General features: G+C 35.5%; 2 protein-coding genes and 1 pseudogene across 2 annotated transcripts; 2 read left to right on the top strand and 1 right to left on the bottom strand.

Annotated features, from left to right (window-relative positions):
- The first annotated feature begins 1,977 nt into the window (after positions 1-1,977).
- On the top strand, positions 1,978-4,080 carry LOC146933313 (uncharacterized; annotated as a pseudogene).
- Positions 4,081-4,628: 548 nt separating this feature from the next.
- On the top strand, positions 4,629-7,382 carry LOC146933314 (uncharacterized). The gene has a single exon (XM_085707829.1). It carries the CDS (start codon positions 4,629-4,631, stop codon positions 7,380-7,382), a length of 2,754 nt encoding a protein of 917 aa, XP_085563955.1.
- A 5,044-nt stretch (positions 7,383-12,426) lies between these two features.
- Positions 12,427-13,905, bottom strand: LOC146933315 (uncharacterized). The gene is made up of 2 exons (XM_085705111.1): positions 12,918-13,905; positions 12,427-12,597 (listed from the first exon to the last, which is right to left on the bottom strand). The coding sequence occupies exons 1-2, from the start codon at positions 13,903-13,905 to the stop codon at positions 12,563-12,565; spliced, it is 1,023 nt and encodes a 340-aa protein (XP_085561237.1). The 3' UTR covers positions 12,427-12,562.
- Between the last annotated feature and the right edge of the window lie 2,709 nt (positions 13,906-16,614).

A 16,614-nucleotide genomic window follows, 5' to 3' on the forward strand; every position in this document is an offset into this window, starting at 1 on the left:
GTTTGTTTCTCAAACATTCAAACTTCAAACATCTTGTAAAGTCTCATCTAGCTTTAGGGGTACTAAAGTGTTAGTTTGAGCTGAAGGTGCAAAGTCTAAGTGGGTAACTTAGCAAGAAGAAAAGAAAGTCTCATCTAGCTTTAGAGGTGCTAAAGTGTTAGTTTGAGCTGAAGGTGCAAAGTCTAAGTGGGTAACTTAGCAAGAAGAAAAGAAAGTCTCATCTAGCTTTAGAGGTGCTAAAGTGTTAGTTTGAGCAGAAGGTGTAAAAGTCTAAGTGGGTAACTTAGCAACAAGATGCAAGCCTGCTGAGGCTTAGAGAATACAGGATTGTAAGTGTTCAGGTGAACACAGATTGTAAGGTGCAGGATTTGAGAGGTTATCTCAAGCATCATAGTGGAAACTCTCACAAGATTGTGAGGAGTGGACTAACCCACATTGGGTGAACCACTATAAACTTCTGTGTGTTGATTCTCTCTTCCCTATACTCTTTACTTACTGCAAACACAAACACACACAAACACATTTACTTTGTTAAACTGTCTTTGCACTCAGACACCAGAACATTCTGAAGTCTGCTTTAAACTGTTTTTGCACTCAGACATCAGAACGTTCTGAAGTCTGCTATTAACTTAACTATTCCAAGTTTCCACTTGAGAATCATTTTTAAAGTTGCAGGATAATTTTTAAAGGGTCACAATTCAAACCCCCCCCTTTCTTGTGACTATTTTATCCACTTCAATTGGCATCAGAGCCCGCCTCTATGGGTTGAGCACTTAACAGTGTATGAGGAAAAGATCCAGAAGGAAGTGATGTCAAAACCTGCAAATCAAAGTGCATGTCACATCTGAATGATCTTTGAAGAAGAAGATGCAAAGATGACAACCAGAGATGATTCTGAAGAAAAAGGAGAAGTCAACACATGAGTAAAGACAAACACAAGAAGTGAAGAGGTAAGAAATTCTAATCCTTATCTTTTATATAAAGTGTTTAAAAATATCTCATATGACTCATGCATTTTATCTTAAAAGTATGAACTTTTAAAATAATAACTTTTCTTGTATAAAGAAAGAAAATGTGACTCATGCATTTTAAAATATTTGAGAAACATAAGATTCTCAATATGCAAAAATTTGTAAGATTTAGAAAAGTCTGAATTTTTGAAACAAAATGATATTTCTAAAAGGGAAGTAAAATTTTGAAAATGACATATTCAACATTTTAAAGTCTGTTAAGACCTTTCAAAAAAAAGGCTGGTTTAGGTTTCATAACCTATCACTAACAAAAGTGAGAAGGTAAATAAAAATGATCATTTTGAAAAAGAATTCAACCATTTCAAAAAGACATTTTATCCTAAATTAATATTGGTCTCAAAAGGTTGAGATTGGTAAAACATAATGTTCTTATTACAACAAATCTGATTATCTTAAATCAGAATGTGGTCATAAGAAAGAATCTCTCCAAAAGAGAGTCACTAACCTTCAAGGACCCAAAGTAATATGGGTACCAAAAGCTTTGTCAATCTGTGATGCAGGAATATTTGCTTCCAAGATTATATGTGAAGAAAATGTTCAATCACTAGAAGATAAGCAAATGGAATTTGCAACTAGTTTTGATCACAACACAGATGATCTAAAACTCAGACCTCAACACTGATGTGTTTCAAGATGATGGGAAAAACAGTTCAGACTGTTCAAGAAACATCTGAAATGGAAGATCAGAATGTTCAGGTGTCTGCAGATCAGAATGTTCAAGAAAATGCTCCTGATGATGAAGCTACTCAATTCAAAAAATTGAAAGCTTCAAAGTTCATCCCTCTGTTTTCAAGCAAGAACAAGAAGACTTCTCATATTCTATATGAATTGGATTTCACACTCACATTCAAGCATTTTAAGATGTCTCTGAAAAAGTGAAATGTATGAAAAAAAATTATCAAATCTTTAACATAAAGAATTTGACAACAATGAGGATTTTCCAACAATGGATCAAGACATCCCTGAAGAAACCTTCCAATAAGTTGCAGACATTGCTAAGGAAGCTGTTCAGAAAGTTGATGAAGCTCAGAATGTTGAACAACGTCAAAAGGAAGTTGATGTTGCTGAGAATGGAAATCAGCAAGTTAAAGCAATACCTCAAATATTGAGATTGCAACCAATAAGGTTTGGGAAGCTGATGCAACTACTGAAACATGAATTCAGAAAAGTTGATGAAGTTCCTGCATAACAACTTCAGAAAGTTAATGAAATTGAAAAAGCTTCTGAAAAATACCTCAGAAAGCTAACAAAGCTAGAAGCCTTTATTGGAGAAGAATCCTTTAAATCTTCTACTACTGAAACAATTTCAAAATCTGAAGTGATGTTACAAACATCATAAGTAAACTCCAGTTTGATAAACAATAAATTGTTCTAGAATCTGATGAGGATGAGCAAGCTGGAAATGAAGCGGGTTTTGATCTGAATATAGAGGAATTCAGCTCAGATCACAATGCAAGTGTCTTTGAGGACTCTCAGATGAAAAATGATGGAACAATTCCTTCAACTCAAGTTCAGAATGTTCAAGGAAACATTCTTCATGAACAAAGCATTTCATCTGTTGATCATATGTCTGAAACATCTGGATATGTTAAAAGACAGTCAGATCAGAAAGTTGGAAAGACTAAGAAGAAGAGAAGGCTACTGATGATTAAACTGCTTCAGAAGGACATCCTTATTGATGCTTGGAGTTCTCCATCCAAATGAGAAAGTATTTCAAAGAAAGAGAAGCATGCTCTCTTCATTGAATCTCAAAGTAAGGAACATCATCCTATAAGGTACACATTTATTTGCACTATAATAAATATGATGATTGAATGCATGTTTAATATATGCTTATATCAAATGTTTAAACTTAAATGCAATAATTGTTTCATACTTTGTTCACACTCCTTTCATGATGGTATGATACTCATTTACAACTGCACAAGTCATAATTGATGTTTAAAATCATTACATGATGTCTTATGCTTTAAATGCGTTACATCAATTTGTGAATACTTATCTTTTCACATTTGAAATAAATGATTTTGATACATTTATGAATTATTAACATGAGTTGCAAACTAAATCATCATTGTTGATAGGGAGATTTATGTTTGATCGTTGATGTTAAATCATGATTGTTCATTAATTTGAAACATAAAAAATGTCTAAATTTGTCAAACTTCAGAATAATCTAAAACAAGAAGATACTCACTTGTTTTTGATATGGTTTATGAAAATACCATTCTTCAGACATAATCCCAAAAGAATCTTATGTTTGAAATTCCCATTAGAAGATTTTTTATATACTTGATCTTCATGTTGATGCTGTGTATGATCTTGTTATAATCTTCAAATATTGCTCTAAGGTTTGCATATTTTGTTCTTAAACTTATATTGGCCTTGCTTTGAGCATAAAAGTTTGTTTAATTATCTTACTTTAATTGCCAAAATTGAAGACAAAGATAAAAGTGCAAACATCATTATGTGTTGGATTTCAAACATGTGCAAAAGAATCTCATTTAACTCCAGTTAAAAGGATTTTCTGAAATCTAGTAGGTACTACTGATCTTGGCCTTTGGTATAGAAAAGGTTCTTGTTTTGATCTTGTAGAATATGCTAATTATGCTGAAGACAAAGTTGAGAAGAAGAGTACAAGTGGCTTCTGTCAAGTCTTGGGACAAGCATTAATTGAATGGTCTTGATACCATTGCATTCTCCACAACTGAAGTTGAGTGTGTATCTGCAGCTAGTTGTTGCTCTCAAATTTTGTGAGTAAGAAATCAGTTGGAAAATTACACACTAAGGTACACAAGTACTCCTATTTTTTTGTGATAATAAAAGTGCAATTAATCCTTTTAAGAATCCTATTTAGCATTCTAGGTCTTAACATATTGAAATAAAGCATCATTTCATTAGAGACCATGATCAGGAAAAGAATATTGCATTAAGCTTTGTTGATACTGAAAATCAACTAGCTGACTTTTTCACAAAATCCCTTGTTGAGGATAGATTCAGTTTTCTTAAAGAAAAATTGTTAATCATGAAAAATCCCAATAAAGATTGATTACAGATCACTAAGGGCCTTAGACTAAACCCCTTGATGTCATCTGATGCAAATCAGATAGATCTATCTCAATCTGGACATTCATCAGAATGTTCCAGAGTTCAGAATGTTCCTGAGTTCAGAATGTTCATCAGGTCAGAATGTTCATGAATATCAGAATGTTCAAAACCTGAAATCTGGGTCAGAAATCTCATGCGTGAGATTTTGCGTTGATTTTCTCCAGAAATATTTCTACAATCTTAAGCATTTAATGCTTGGTTATAAGAAGTTACATTTAAGGTTTAACCACCATGTAAAACCTTAACTATCAAATCAACCAATCCCCTTTCACTTTTCAAAACGGCTACTTTCTTCTCTCTCTCCTGTCCGTTCCAAATTTTCCTCCTTCCCAATGTAACTGCTACTTTCTCTTTCCTTCTTTCTTTTCACTCTGCACGTTTGGTCTATATAATCAGTAACAACTCTGATTATTTCACATCTACTTCAAATCCAAACTTCTTTCTCCTCAAAAATTCAAATCACTATGTTCTTCATTTTTTCGAAGAAACATGGCCAGAACCAAAACCATTTCAAAGTTCTCTGATGATGAAACAAGTCAAGTGGAACGTTCTCAATCACCACCACCAAATTCCGCTGCTGGTCAATCCTCTGATCAACAACCTTTAAATGAAAACCCTGTTCACACAATCCTTCCTGACGTCATTTACCCTGCTTTTGACGCTCCAAAATCTTCCCAATCAAAATCCTCTAAGAAACCCATCACCAAACCTAGACCCATTCCTACCAGACGATCAACTAGGATGAAGAAATCCTCAAAGGAACCAAAGGTCTCTCATGTGAATCTAGTCTCTGATGAAGAGAAGAAGACAGATTCAAGTGATGATGAAAAGGTAGAAGATTCTGAAGAGGAAATTGAAGAAGATCCTGAAGAAGAAACGGAAATCCCTGAAGAGGAAGATGAAGAGAAAGTAGAAGAGGACTCTGAACAAACTCTCATTGAAATGGTTAAGGCTGCAAGAAAAACCTATAAGAAGGAAAAGAAAGTTGCTTCTCCTTCAGAGGAAAAACCTTCATCTCAGCATGATGGTGAAAATGCTGCAAAAGTAGATGAAGAAGATGTAGAGGCTGATGAAGATGAAGCTTCTTCTAAAAAGCATGGCAAAGGAAAGGATTTTGCCAAGGTTGCTGCAGTTATAAGGGCTCAAAGAGCAGAGAAGATTGCTCTCAGACCAATGAGCAGAACAAAATACTTTGAGTTTGGGAGTTTGGAAACAAAGGGGTGGAATCTGAAGGAGTTCACTGATCCACAAGGATGGACAAACTTTGTATCTTTGCAAGAACACACATATGAAGATCTGGTTAGAGAGTTCTACACCAACTTGACTGTGAAGCAGAAGAAGAATGAAAATGAGAACTTTCTCATCTCATCTGTCAAGGGTATTCAGATCACTGTAACTCAAGACTTTCTCTCTGAAGCCTTGAAAATCCCAAATGAAGGTAATAAGCTGTTTTCTTGTTCATGGTACAATGATGTTAGAGTTAACCGTAATCAACTCATGGTCAAGTACACCAAAGAAAATCACACCTTTAACTCCACAAATCTAGAGGATGTCCCAAAAATCCTTCACAACATGGTTAGACATACCCTAGTACCCAAATGTGGATCTTTTGATGTTGTCTCTGATATGGACCTATGCATCATCTACCACCTCATGAACAAAACCAAGCTGAACCTTTGCTTCATCATCATTCAACATATGATTGATTCCTGTTTGGCCTACAAACAAACAGTTGCTGGGTTACCCTATGGAATGCACCTAACCCCCATCTTTCAGAAAGCAAAAGTACCTCTTGAGGGAGAAAAACGTAAGCTTGACTTCATGAAGTTCACATCAAAGACTTTAGGTCAACTTCGCATCACCACCTCTAACATGCCATCCTTCACAACTTCTGGAACTTCTGGGTCTGCTAAGAGGACTTCTAATAAGAATGTTCAGAAAATTAGAAAGAAGAGAAAGGTAGAGGAAATCAGAGATGAATCTCCTAAGAATGAAGAAACCAGACCTTCCTCTCCACCAGAATTGGAAATGTTCTCTGAAGTCTCCAAGCTTGCAAGGGAGACTGTTGAAGAAGGAAGCTCTCAGTTCAAAACTTTGCTTGAGGAGTCACTAACTGAAGATGATGCTCAGAAGGATAATGATGCATCTCTTCAAAGGGAAGCTGAGAATGTTAAGCAAGCTATTGAGGCTTATAATGGTATACCTCAAACTGCTGATGGAAACTCTGTTGATCTAGATCAAAGAGTTGAAGAAAATACTGAGAAGGAAACTCAGAATGTAGATGAAGATACTCAGGAAGTGGCTGAGATATTAGCTTCAAACATGTCAATTGAGGGAGATGCTCAAGTTGCACAAATGGAGTTCTCAACTGGGTTTGACCTTAACATTGAAGATGTCAATACTGAGTTCAACAATGAAGTATTTCAAGATGGTCAGGAATCAACTGTGGCTCAGGAAGTTGTAATTCCTGAAGCTCAGAATGTTGAAGTCTCTGCAGCTCAGAATGTTGAAGTTTCTGCAGCTCAGAAGGTTGAAGTTTCTGCTGCTGAACCTGGAGTTCAGAATGTGCAAGTTGCTGAACCCATTCAAGTTGATGAAAATTGTCCCTTTGTGGAAATTGCTCCAACTGCTGAAGAAACACAAACAGTTGATCAGAATGCTCAAGGTGCTGAGCTGAATCAACTTTTTGCTGATCAACACATTGATCAAAATGCTTCAAATGAGCCTGCTATGTCAGCAGATCCAATGCCTTTGGCCTCTGGATCTTTACCATCTGAAGAAGTTCAACGTATGGCTCAGACAGCTCAGAATGTTAACCTCTCTTCTTCAACTATGGGGTCTGTTGCTGGTGCAAGCAACTTCTTGGTCTCTGATCTTCCCACTCCAAACACCATTCCCTCATACACTCCACCACCACCACCAATGAAAACCACCACTACAAGCAAGCTTCCTAACATAGCTGCTCTTTTTGAATCCCTCAATACCTTTGTGACTGCCAACAAAGAGAAGGCTGAAGCTTCTGATGCTGCTCCACCTGCTCCTCCCTCTAAGCCTTCAAGGGCTGAGAAGTTAGCCTCTAGGGCACTCAGGGTCTCTACCAAGACTCACAAAATTGTGTGTGCACTGGCTGATTGGACTGTCAAAGTCCATGCTCCTGGTTTGGCCATTGCTGGACCAACCTTTGCTGACCAATTCATCTTTGATGAAGAACCATCCTCTGATTCTGGGGATTCTACTCCCTGAATCTGTCTGTGTTATCCTCCCTATCCTTTTTGCAGATGACTAAAGGGGGAGAAGCTTTAGGATTTAAGGTCTTAAGTTTTTCTTAGTTTTAGGCCCTAAGTAGGTATAGTGATCAATAGTTATTGAAGTTTTTTAAACTTCATTTTTTGCTTGATCACATACTATGAATTGCTTTTTTGTTTTGAACCATATATATCATGTAGTGTACTTCATGCTTTATATCAATGAATGAATATTGATTTTGGTTCAATCCTGCATATGTTTATTTTATGCAATATATTATGAAATTGAGGGGGAGCTTTTTAAAGTTCTTAAAAACTCTGCATAATGGATTATAAAAATGAGGGGGAGCATTAAAATAAATTTTCAAGCTCTGTTATTCTTCATATATATAATCAAAATCCTTAATCCTAAATCATAGGTTTATCATCTTCAAAAAGGGGGAGATTGTTGAGGCAAAATCCCTAATTAATTTTAAAGATAATAAACCAATATGATTAAAGAATTAATGGACTTTGATTATTTCCTTGGTATTTAACTTGTGCTCTTGAGTATTTTACTAAGACAGGAACAAGGCTTAAATCATACCAAGAATCAAGTAATCAAAGGACATTTGATTTCAAGATCTAACACTGAGATCAGAAAGTTAGATCAGAATGTTGCTCAGAGATCAGAATGTTCGCTCAAGAGATCAGAAGGTTGCTTCTATACAAGCCCAAAATCTCAAGAACATAGATCAAGGTCATGCAAGGCACATGTGACATAAATAAATGTCAAGAGAAGTACTTCTGCATGGATCAAGCAATAAAGGCATCTATGATGATTAAAAGATTAATGGACTTTGATAGTTCTTGGTATTTGTGCATTCTTGAGTGATTAACCAAGACACAAACAAAGTTTAAATCATACCAAGATACAAGAAATCAAAGTACATTTGAATTCATGAACTAACTCTGAAGTTCAGAAAGTTAGTTCAGAATGTTGATCAGAAAGTTGATCAGAACGTTCTGATGATAGTCCAGAAGGTTGTTCATAAGCAAACCCAGATTCATCAAGAACGTGAAGAACATGCAAGCACACTTGACATGAATAAAAGGTCCAGAAAAGTACATCTGCATGGATCTGTCAACAACAAAGGCATGAACAAGGAACTATGTCAAAAAGGTCTTTAATGTTCATCTAAGACTATGAACATTAAAGTACTAGGATTATTCCAATGAGAATTTAATCCTAGATGTTGCATTCACTGCACTTCAGTTTTGTTTTCACTATTAGGATTGATTACACCAGATACAAGTCTTACAAATCATCCTAAGTGAAACAGATGGAACATTCTGATGGTCAGAATGTTCACTCCTGCACATGCTTCCAGCCATGAACAGTGTAGTTGGTAAAAAGAAGAAAAAGGTAGCAAAAGGAGATCTTGCATCAGAGATAACTTGTACTCTGAACAAAATCAAGCAAATCTCCTAGAAGCATGGGCCTGAAGCTGCAGACCACTATCCTCTCTTTCCTGCACAAAGTCCAAGACAGATTTGGTTCACTTTATCCTACTTTTCCAGCAACTTTTGAAGCATATGGAGAAGCTACTTTTTGGAGGATAAAACTCAAACAAATCTCACATCACGTGCTGGGCAAGCCCAGAAATTCATCCAACATTCATCCATGATGAACCCAGATGAAGAACATCATGAATTTTCAACATTCTGATGAAGAACACAGCAACATTCTGATGTTCATCCTGGGAACGCAACAACATTCTGATGATCAGAATGTTCACCCAGATTTTCAAGTAAAAGCTTGTGGGGCCCAGGACACATGGCATAACACCATTGGACACCCTACAACGGCTATTTGAGCCCAAAGACTCTATAAATACAGATCTAAGGCTCAGCAAAACTTGCACCTTGCCAAAGCATTCAAATAAACAACTTGAAGATTGTTTAAAAGCTCTTGCAACAGAAATTGATCAATGGCTAAGGCTTTCATTTACTTAGTGCACATCAATACTCTTTGTTATCTCTTGCAAAGATAACTTCTCTTCCCCCTCCTCTGTTTGATTCTCAAACATTCAAACTCCACACAAATTGCAAAGCATACAAGAAAACAACTTGATTTTGTTTGAAGCTTTTGCAAACTGAAATTGATCAATGACTAAGGCTTTCATTACTTAGTGCAAATCAATACTCTCTGTTATCTCCAAGATAACTTCTTCTTCTTTCTTCTTCTGTTTGTTTCTCAAACATTCAAACTTCAAACATCTTGTAAAGTCTCATCTAGCTTTAGGGGTACTAAAGTGTTAGTTTGAGCTGAAGGTGCAAAGTCTAAGTGGGTAACTTAGCAAGAAGAAAAGAAAGTCTCATCTAGCTTTAGAGGTGCTAAAGTGTTAGTTTGAGCTGAAGGTGCAAAGTCTAAGTGGGTAACTTAGCAAGAAGAAAAGAAAGTCTCATCTAGCTTTAGAGGTGCTAAAGTGTTAGTTTGAGCAGAAGGTGTAAAAGTCTAAGTGGGTAACTTAGCAACAAGATGCAAGCCTGCTGAGGCTTAGAGAATACAGGATTGTAAGTGTTCAGGTGAACACAGATTGTAAGGTGCAGGATTTGAGAGGTTATCTCAAGCATCATAGTGGAAACTCTCACAAGATTGTGAGGAGTGGACTAACCCACATTGGGTGAACCACTATAAACTTCTGTGTGTTGATTCTCTCTTCCCTATACTCTTTACTTACTGCAAACACAAACACACACAAACACATTTACTTTGTTAAACTGTCTTTGCACTCAGACACCAGAACATTCTGAAGTCTGCTTTAAACTGTTTTTGCACTCAGACATCAGAACGTTCTGAAGTCTGCTATTAACTTAACTATTCCAAGTTTCCACTTGAGAATCATTTTTAAAGTTGCAGGATAATTTTTAAAGGGTCACAATTCAAACCCCCCCTTTCTTGTGACTATTTTATCCACTTCAGTAGTGTTTAAATACAACAGTCTTCCAATAAGCCTCCTGTAGCAAGACACATCTGTAAAAGGTTTACTTGTGTCTTGATGCAATTTGACTGAAGTGTCTAAAGGTGTAGGAGCAGGTTTGGCACCTAAAAGACCTGATGAATCAAGCAAATCAAGACAGTATTTTCTCTGTGAAATAGAGATTCCTTCCTTGGAATGAGCTACCTCTAATCCCAAAAAGTATTTAAGAATCCCTAAATCCTTGATTTTGAATTGATTATCAAGAATATTCTTGATTCTCTGAAACTCATCAAGTGAAGTGCCAGCTAGTATAATGTCATCCACATACACTAGAAGTGCTGTGAAATCACTACCATGTTGAAGGGTAAACAAAGAGTAGTCAGCAGTGGATTGATTGTATCCTTCAGCTAAAAGCAATGTAGTCAGTTTCTCATACCATTTTCTACTAGCTTGCTTCAAACCATAGAGGCTTTTCTTCAATTTACAGACTTTGCCAGATGAACATGAGACACCTTCTGGAATTGTCATGTAAACAGTTTCTTGTAGCTCCCCGTGAAGAAAAGCATTGTTCACATCTAGCTGGTGCAAATGCCAATTTTGAATAGATGCAATAGCAAGAAGGGTCCTCACAGTGGTTAATTTGGCTACTGGTGAAAATGTATCAAAATAATCAAGACCCTCTATTTGATTATATCCTTTAGCCACCAATCTTGCTTTGTATCTTTCAATAGAACCATCAGCTTGGTATTTGATTCTATACACCCATTTACAACCAATAGGTTTCACATTTGGTGGTGTATCAACAATGCACCAGGTGCCATTATTGGCTAATGCCTGCAATTCAACATTCATTGCTTTTAACCAATGATCAGACTGACATGCTTCTTTATAGGTTTTAAGCTCAGTACTTTGTGTGACAGAAGTAGAAAAAGCTTTATGTGAAGATGATAAATGAGAAAAAGAATGAAAAGAGGAGAGTGGATATGGTATACCTGAGTTGACTGATGATGGTGATTGAGCAGATGAGCTGCATACAAAATCTTTCAAATAAGCTGGTTGAGACCTAAGTCTTGTGGGTTTGGGTGAATGAATAGTGGAAGTGGTGGATGGGGATGTTGATGTGGATGTGTCATTGGTAGTGGGAAGAGAGAATTCAATGGATAAAGGTGAAGTATCAGAAACAGGTTCGGCACTAGGGGAAAAAGAAATGTCAGAAACAGGTTGTATGTTGGTATGATAGGTCCAAGGAATATGTGAAGGATTGGACTGATAAGGAAGAATAGTTTCATGATGTGTGACATTTCTAGAAACAAATATTTGTTTTGAGTGTATGTCTAAAAGCACAACACCTTTCATGCCACTTTTGTAGCCAAGAAAGATGCACTTTCTTGCTCTAGAATCAAGTTTGCTTCTTTGAGCTTGTAAAGTAGAGGCATAGGCTAAGGAGCCAAAAACTTTAAGTTGATGTAAATCAGGTTGCATGTTATGCAATAGAAAATAGGGTGATTGATTTTGTAAAATGGGGCTGGGCACTCTATTCATGATAAAAACTGCATGAACTGCAGCATAGGACCAAAATTGTTTAGGTAAATGAGATTGAAAAAGTAATGCTCTAGTAATGTTTAAAATGTGCTGATGTTTTCTCTCAACTCTTGCATTTTGCTGAGGTGTTTCAACACAACTAGTTTGGTGTAAAATTCCTTTGGATGCATAAAATGAAGGGATGTTAAATTCAGGACCATTATCACTTCTGACAGTTTTCACATTACAGTTGAAATGATTTTCAATGAGGGTTATAAAAGCAATGACATGTTGTCTGGTTTCACTTTTTGTTTTCATTAGGGTTAACCAAGTATATCTACTATAATCATCAACTGCAGTGAGGAAATAAACATGATTATGAACAGAAGGAACAGAAATGGGGCCCCAAATATCAAAATGTATTAGATCAAACAGTTTTGAAGCTTTATTACAACTGATAGGGAAAGGGAGTTTTCTATGCTTAGAAAAATGGCATACATCACATGTTGCCTTAGAATCAACATGAACAAAAGGGAAACTAGATTGCAACAAATTCATTCTAGAAAATGAAAGATGGCCAAGTCTGAAATGCCAAAGGGCACTGTCAGGTAAAGGGATGGTTGAGTGAATGGTCTTGCTTGCAGAACAAGCCAACTTATTATCCAGATTCAAGTAGTACAGGTCTTCTCTCTTATCACCAGAACCAATCATCCTCATGGTTTTCTTGTCCTGAATCAAACATTGAAAACCATTAAAACTGACAATAGTATTCAGGGAACTATTCATTTTGGACACAGAAAGCAAATTGTAATTAAAATCAGGGACATAAAGAACGTCATAAAGAATAAGAATGGAAGAAAATTTAACAGTTCCTGAATATATTGCCATACTAATATGACCTGTAGGTAACTTTATGGACATGGGAGCAATTTCATTGTAAGAATGAAACCACTTCAGATTGCAACAAATATGATGAGAAGCTCCTGAATCTATGATCCAGGAGTTTTGAGTGAAATTATAATTTGCCAAAGAATTAATGAAACTTGTACCTTGCCTATCTGATGGTGAATGACCAACAGACATAGAAGTAACCTGATTGGAAGCATGCACAGTTCCTGAACTTTGATTAAGAGATGAACCTTGAAGAAGAGTCATTAACCTTTCATACTGCTCATGTGTAATAGCTGGAGCACTACCCTTGCTATCAACACTAGTTGGGGATTCTGCAACATTATTATCTCCCTCAGGTGCAGCATGATTGGCATAAGCAGAATTGAATTGTTTCTGAAGATGTGGTGGAACTCCATGCTTCTTCCAACATGTTTCAACGGTGTGATTGCTCTTTCCACAAAAGGTGCAAACACGAGAAGTACCTTTAGAATTTGATCCTTGAAATGATGATTTACCAAAAAAGTTGTTGCCTTTAAACTTCTTGGAATCAACAGAGTTGATTAAAACAGAGTCATCAACAGTAGGAGAAGGATTATATTGTCTTTCATATTGTAAAACCATGGAGAAAATCTTGTTCATAGAGGGAAGAGGATCCATTAACAGAATTTGAGATTTCACCATACTAAAGCTTTCATTCAAACCAGTAAGAAAACGAATAGCGTAGAGTAGAGTATGATTACGTCGTGCATTTCTCATGAATTCACAAGAACAACGTACTCTACAAGTGCAGTTTGGTATAGGCATGTAAATCTCCAATTCTTCCCAAAGAATCTTCAATTCAGAGTAGAAAGTGGTAACGGTTTTGGAATCTTGTTGTAAGGAGTAAATTTCTTGCATTAGTTCAGAGATCCTTACCAAGTCACCTTGTGCAAATCGTTCCTTCAAATCCACCCAAACATCACATGCATTTTCCATAAACACAATGGATTGAGCAATTGAAGGAGAAACCGAATTCACAATCCAAGAATGAACGAGCATGTTACAGCGATTCCAAGCGCGAAAAAGAGGATCGAATTCATCAAGAATTGGAGAGATTGATCCATCAACAAATTCAAACTTCATTTTCCCGCCCAAAGCTCTTCGCATTGAACGAGCCCAAGAATGATAATTTGATCCGTCATGAACCGGAGAAACAGAAACTGAAGAAGGACCATCGCTTGGATGAACAAAATAAGGACTTGAATGATTTGTGGGATCCTCCTCGAAAGTAGAAGAAGTGCCAACGTCTTTGTTGCGTGGCGCCATTGATGAAGAGGTTGAAAAGCTTGAAAAGCTTGCGGAAGAAACGTGTTTAGATCTGAAGGCTCAATGATACCATATTGAGAAGATGAAATTCAGAGAAGAAAAAGAGAAAAATATGAAGAATGAAGAATAATTCTCATTAGCTTTGAATCACTGATACAACAGCCTTATATAGGTTTATAAAATGAAGCTATACTATAAGCTACTATGAACCATCTCGCACAGGATTATAACTAACTAATTGACAGCTAAGCAAGTTAGTTACAAGAAACTTGGGCTACAAGTTAGCCATATAAGCTAGTGACTTGAGCTAACAAGGCTGGTAACTTGAGCTGCAAGTTATTGAACAGCAGCTTCTGGAGTACAGCAGCTTCTGATCATGTGCTTCTGAAGTACTGCTTCTGAACATGTGCTTCTGAAGTACAGCTTCTGAACAGCAGTTTATTCAACTCTAGCTTATTTCTGCTTCTTCTTCATTTAACAGATGCATTTCTATCTTTTTCATATCTTCTTTCAACATTGAACTTGGTGAGCAATGAGTGGAGTGGAGCATTCCCAAAATTAAATGATATTCCAAACAATGGTTCTCCTCATTATGCTCCATGGATGTTAGTAAAAATTAACAAGATAGAATAATAAAAAGACCTCAGGATTCAAGTAGCGATTTAGAATAGTAAAAGATCATCTATTGTCTTCTTTATCATCAGCAAAGAACTTGTGAACAATACCATTTTTGCTTCCACCCAGCTACACTCTGGATATTTTTTCAATTGTTTCTCTCTTATCAACAATAGTATTCATTTCACTTCACATAGACCAAAGGCATCCTTAACAAACTCAACATAAGATACAAGCTTCGCAATGCTCAAGGATCAACAATTTGTGCTATTTCATCTCACATTGAATTATCAACTATCCCGAAAGAAAGAGCATACAAGGATCTATGATTGGAGAAAATTGAAACAACAATCTTTCTAAAATAAAAATAGGAAGAAATGGAAAAACTTGAACTATCTGATGTTTGGGTCGGAGGATCTTCACCTAATGAATGAGGATGTGAACAAAAGTTAAACAGCACAACAATATGCTTTTCATTTTTTATTCACCTCACCATTACATTAGGCGAAGAACCTCTTGCCTCAAACAAAAGCATGCAATAATTCAACCCTCAACACTACTGTTACATGAGTCACTGCTCGTTTATATATGTAATCTTCCTTTCTATTTCCAAGAAAACGCTCGATGTGGGACTTAATTATGTTAAAACTTACGCTAATAGTACGTGTGGCGATGGTTGGAAGGAATGAAACGTGAAAAAAAAATACATGAAAAAAATAAGAGGATATTTAAGCTTCAAGCTATATTAAAATAAATTTCAATAATGATATCACAATATGTGCTAAATAGATGGTCAGAAGTTCGATCTCTGATTCATGTGTATGGAAAAAAAAATCATATTGAAAGGGAGAACTCACCTTATGTGCCCCACAAGTTTTCTGATGAAGATTAGTCACAGTTAAACGGAAATGGAAACTTCGTAACAAAAAAAATAGCAATTTTAAAGATACAACAACTTGTGAGTCAAATAATTTGGTTTAACATCCCTATCCGATCAACCAAAACAATTCAATCGGGTTGAATAACCAACTTTGACCATTTAATATATGATGTTAAAAATTATACAAATAATCAATTAACAACTTTCGATTAAAGTCTCTATTTTGTCTAAGAATGTGTCATTTTTCTTTCAAAATGATGAAATTCGTAAGTTGAAAAATGCAAACCTTAACAAATAGTAATTGCAAAATTATATAATTTGTTTCTTAACTTAATATTTGGTAACATTTTCGTCCTTTGTTTTTTTTCTTCCGATTTAGTCCTTTATTTTATAAAATATCAATATAGTTATCCTTTTTTATAAAAAAAATCAAAAACTTCCAAAAAAAATCATCAAACTCATAAACAAACCCAAATCTTCATCACACAAACCTAGAAAATCAAATTTGATTGAAAAAATCTCAAAAAATGATAAGATATTGTCATTTTATAATATAAAATACTAAATAAGGACAAAAAAATAAAGAACGAAAGTGTTACCTGAAATTAAATTAAGAGACAAAATTTGTAATTTTACCAATATTAATATTATACCATCAACACTTTATAACTTTTTTTTTTTGTGACTAAGCCACTTAGTAAAGTTATCCTTGCATTTGGAATCACAGCAACAAAAATATAAGAATTAAGTATGTTCTTGGTACCTCTCAGTATACCAACTTCCATTTTCAATCTCTCTGAAAATTTCATTAAAACTTTGATCCCTATAAACTGTGTTGGCCATTTAGTCCATGTAATTTAACAAAATTTCAGATCGCATGTTCCACTTGATTTTTTAATGACAGGCCATTAAATCCTCAAAAAAAAAAAAAAATGACATGCCATTAATAAAACTTTACAATATCATAATAAATTTAATAATTTATCACAAGTAATTAAAACACTTCTTATATAAGGGAAATTATCAACACAATTAATATGTGTAGGGATAAAACC

Source organism: Medicago sativa, chromosome 4 (assembly GCF_051527215.1).
Source record: "Medicago sativa cultivar Bolivia chromosome 4, Bolivia_mono, whole genome shotgun sequence".
Classification (NCBI taxonomy): Eukaryota; Viridiplantae; Streptophyta; class Magnoliopsida; order Fabales; family Fabaceae; genus Medicago; species Medicago sativa.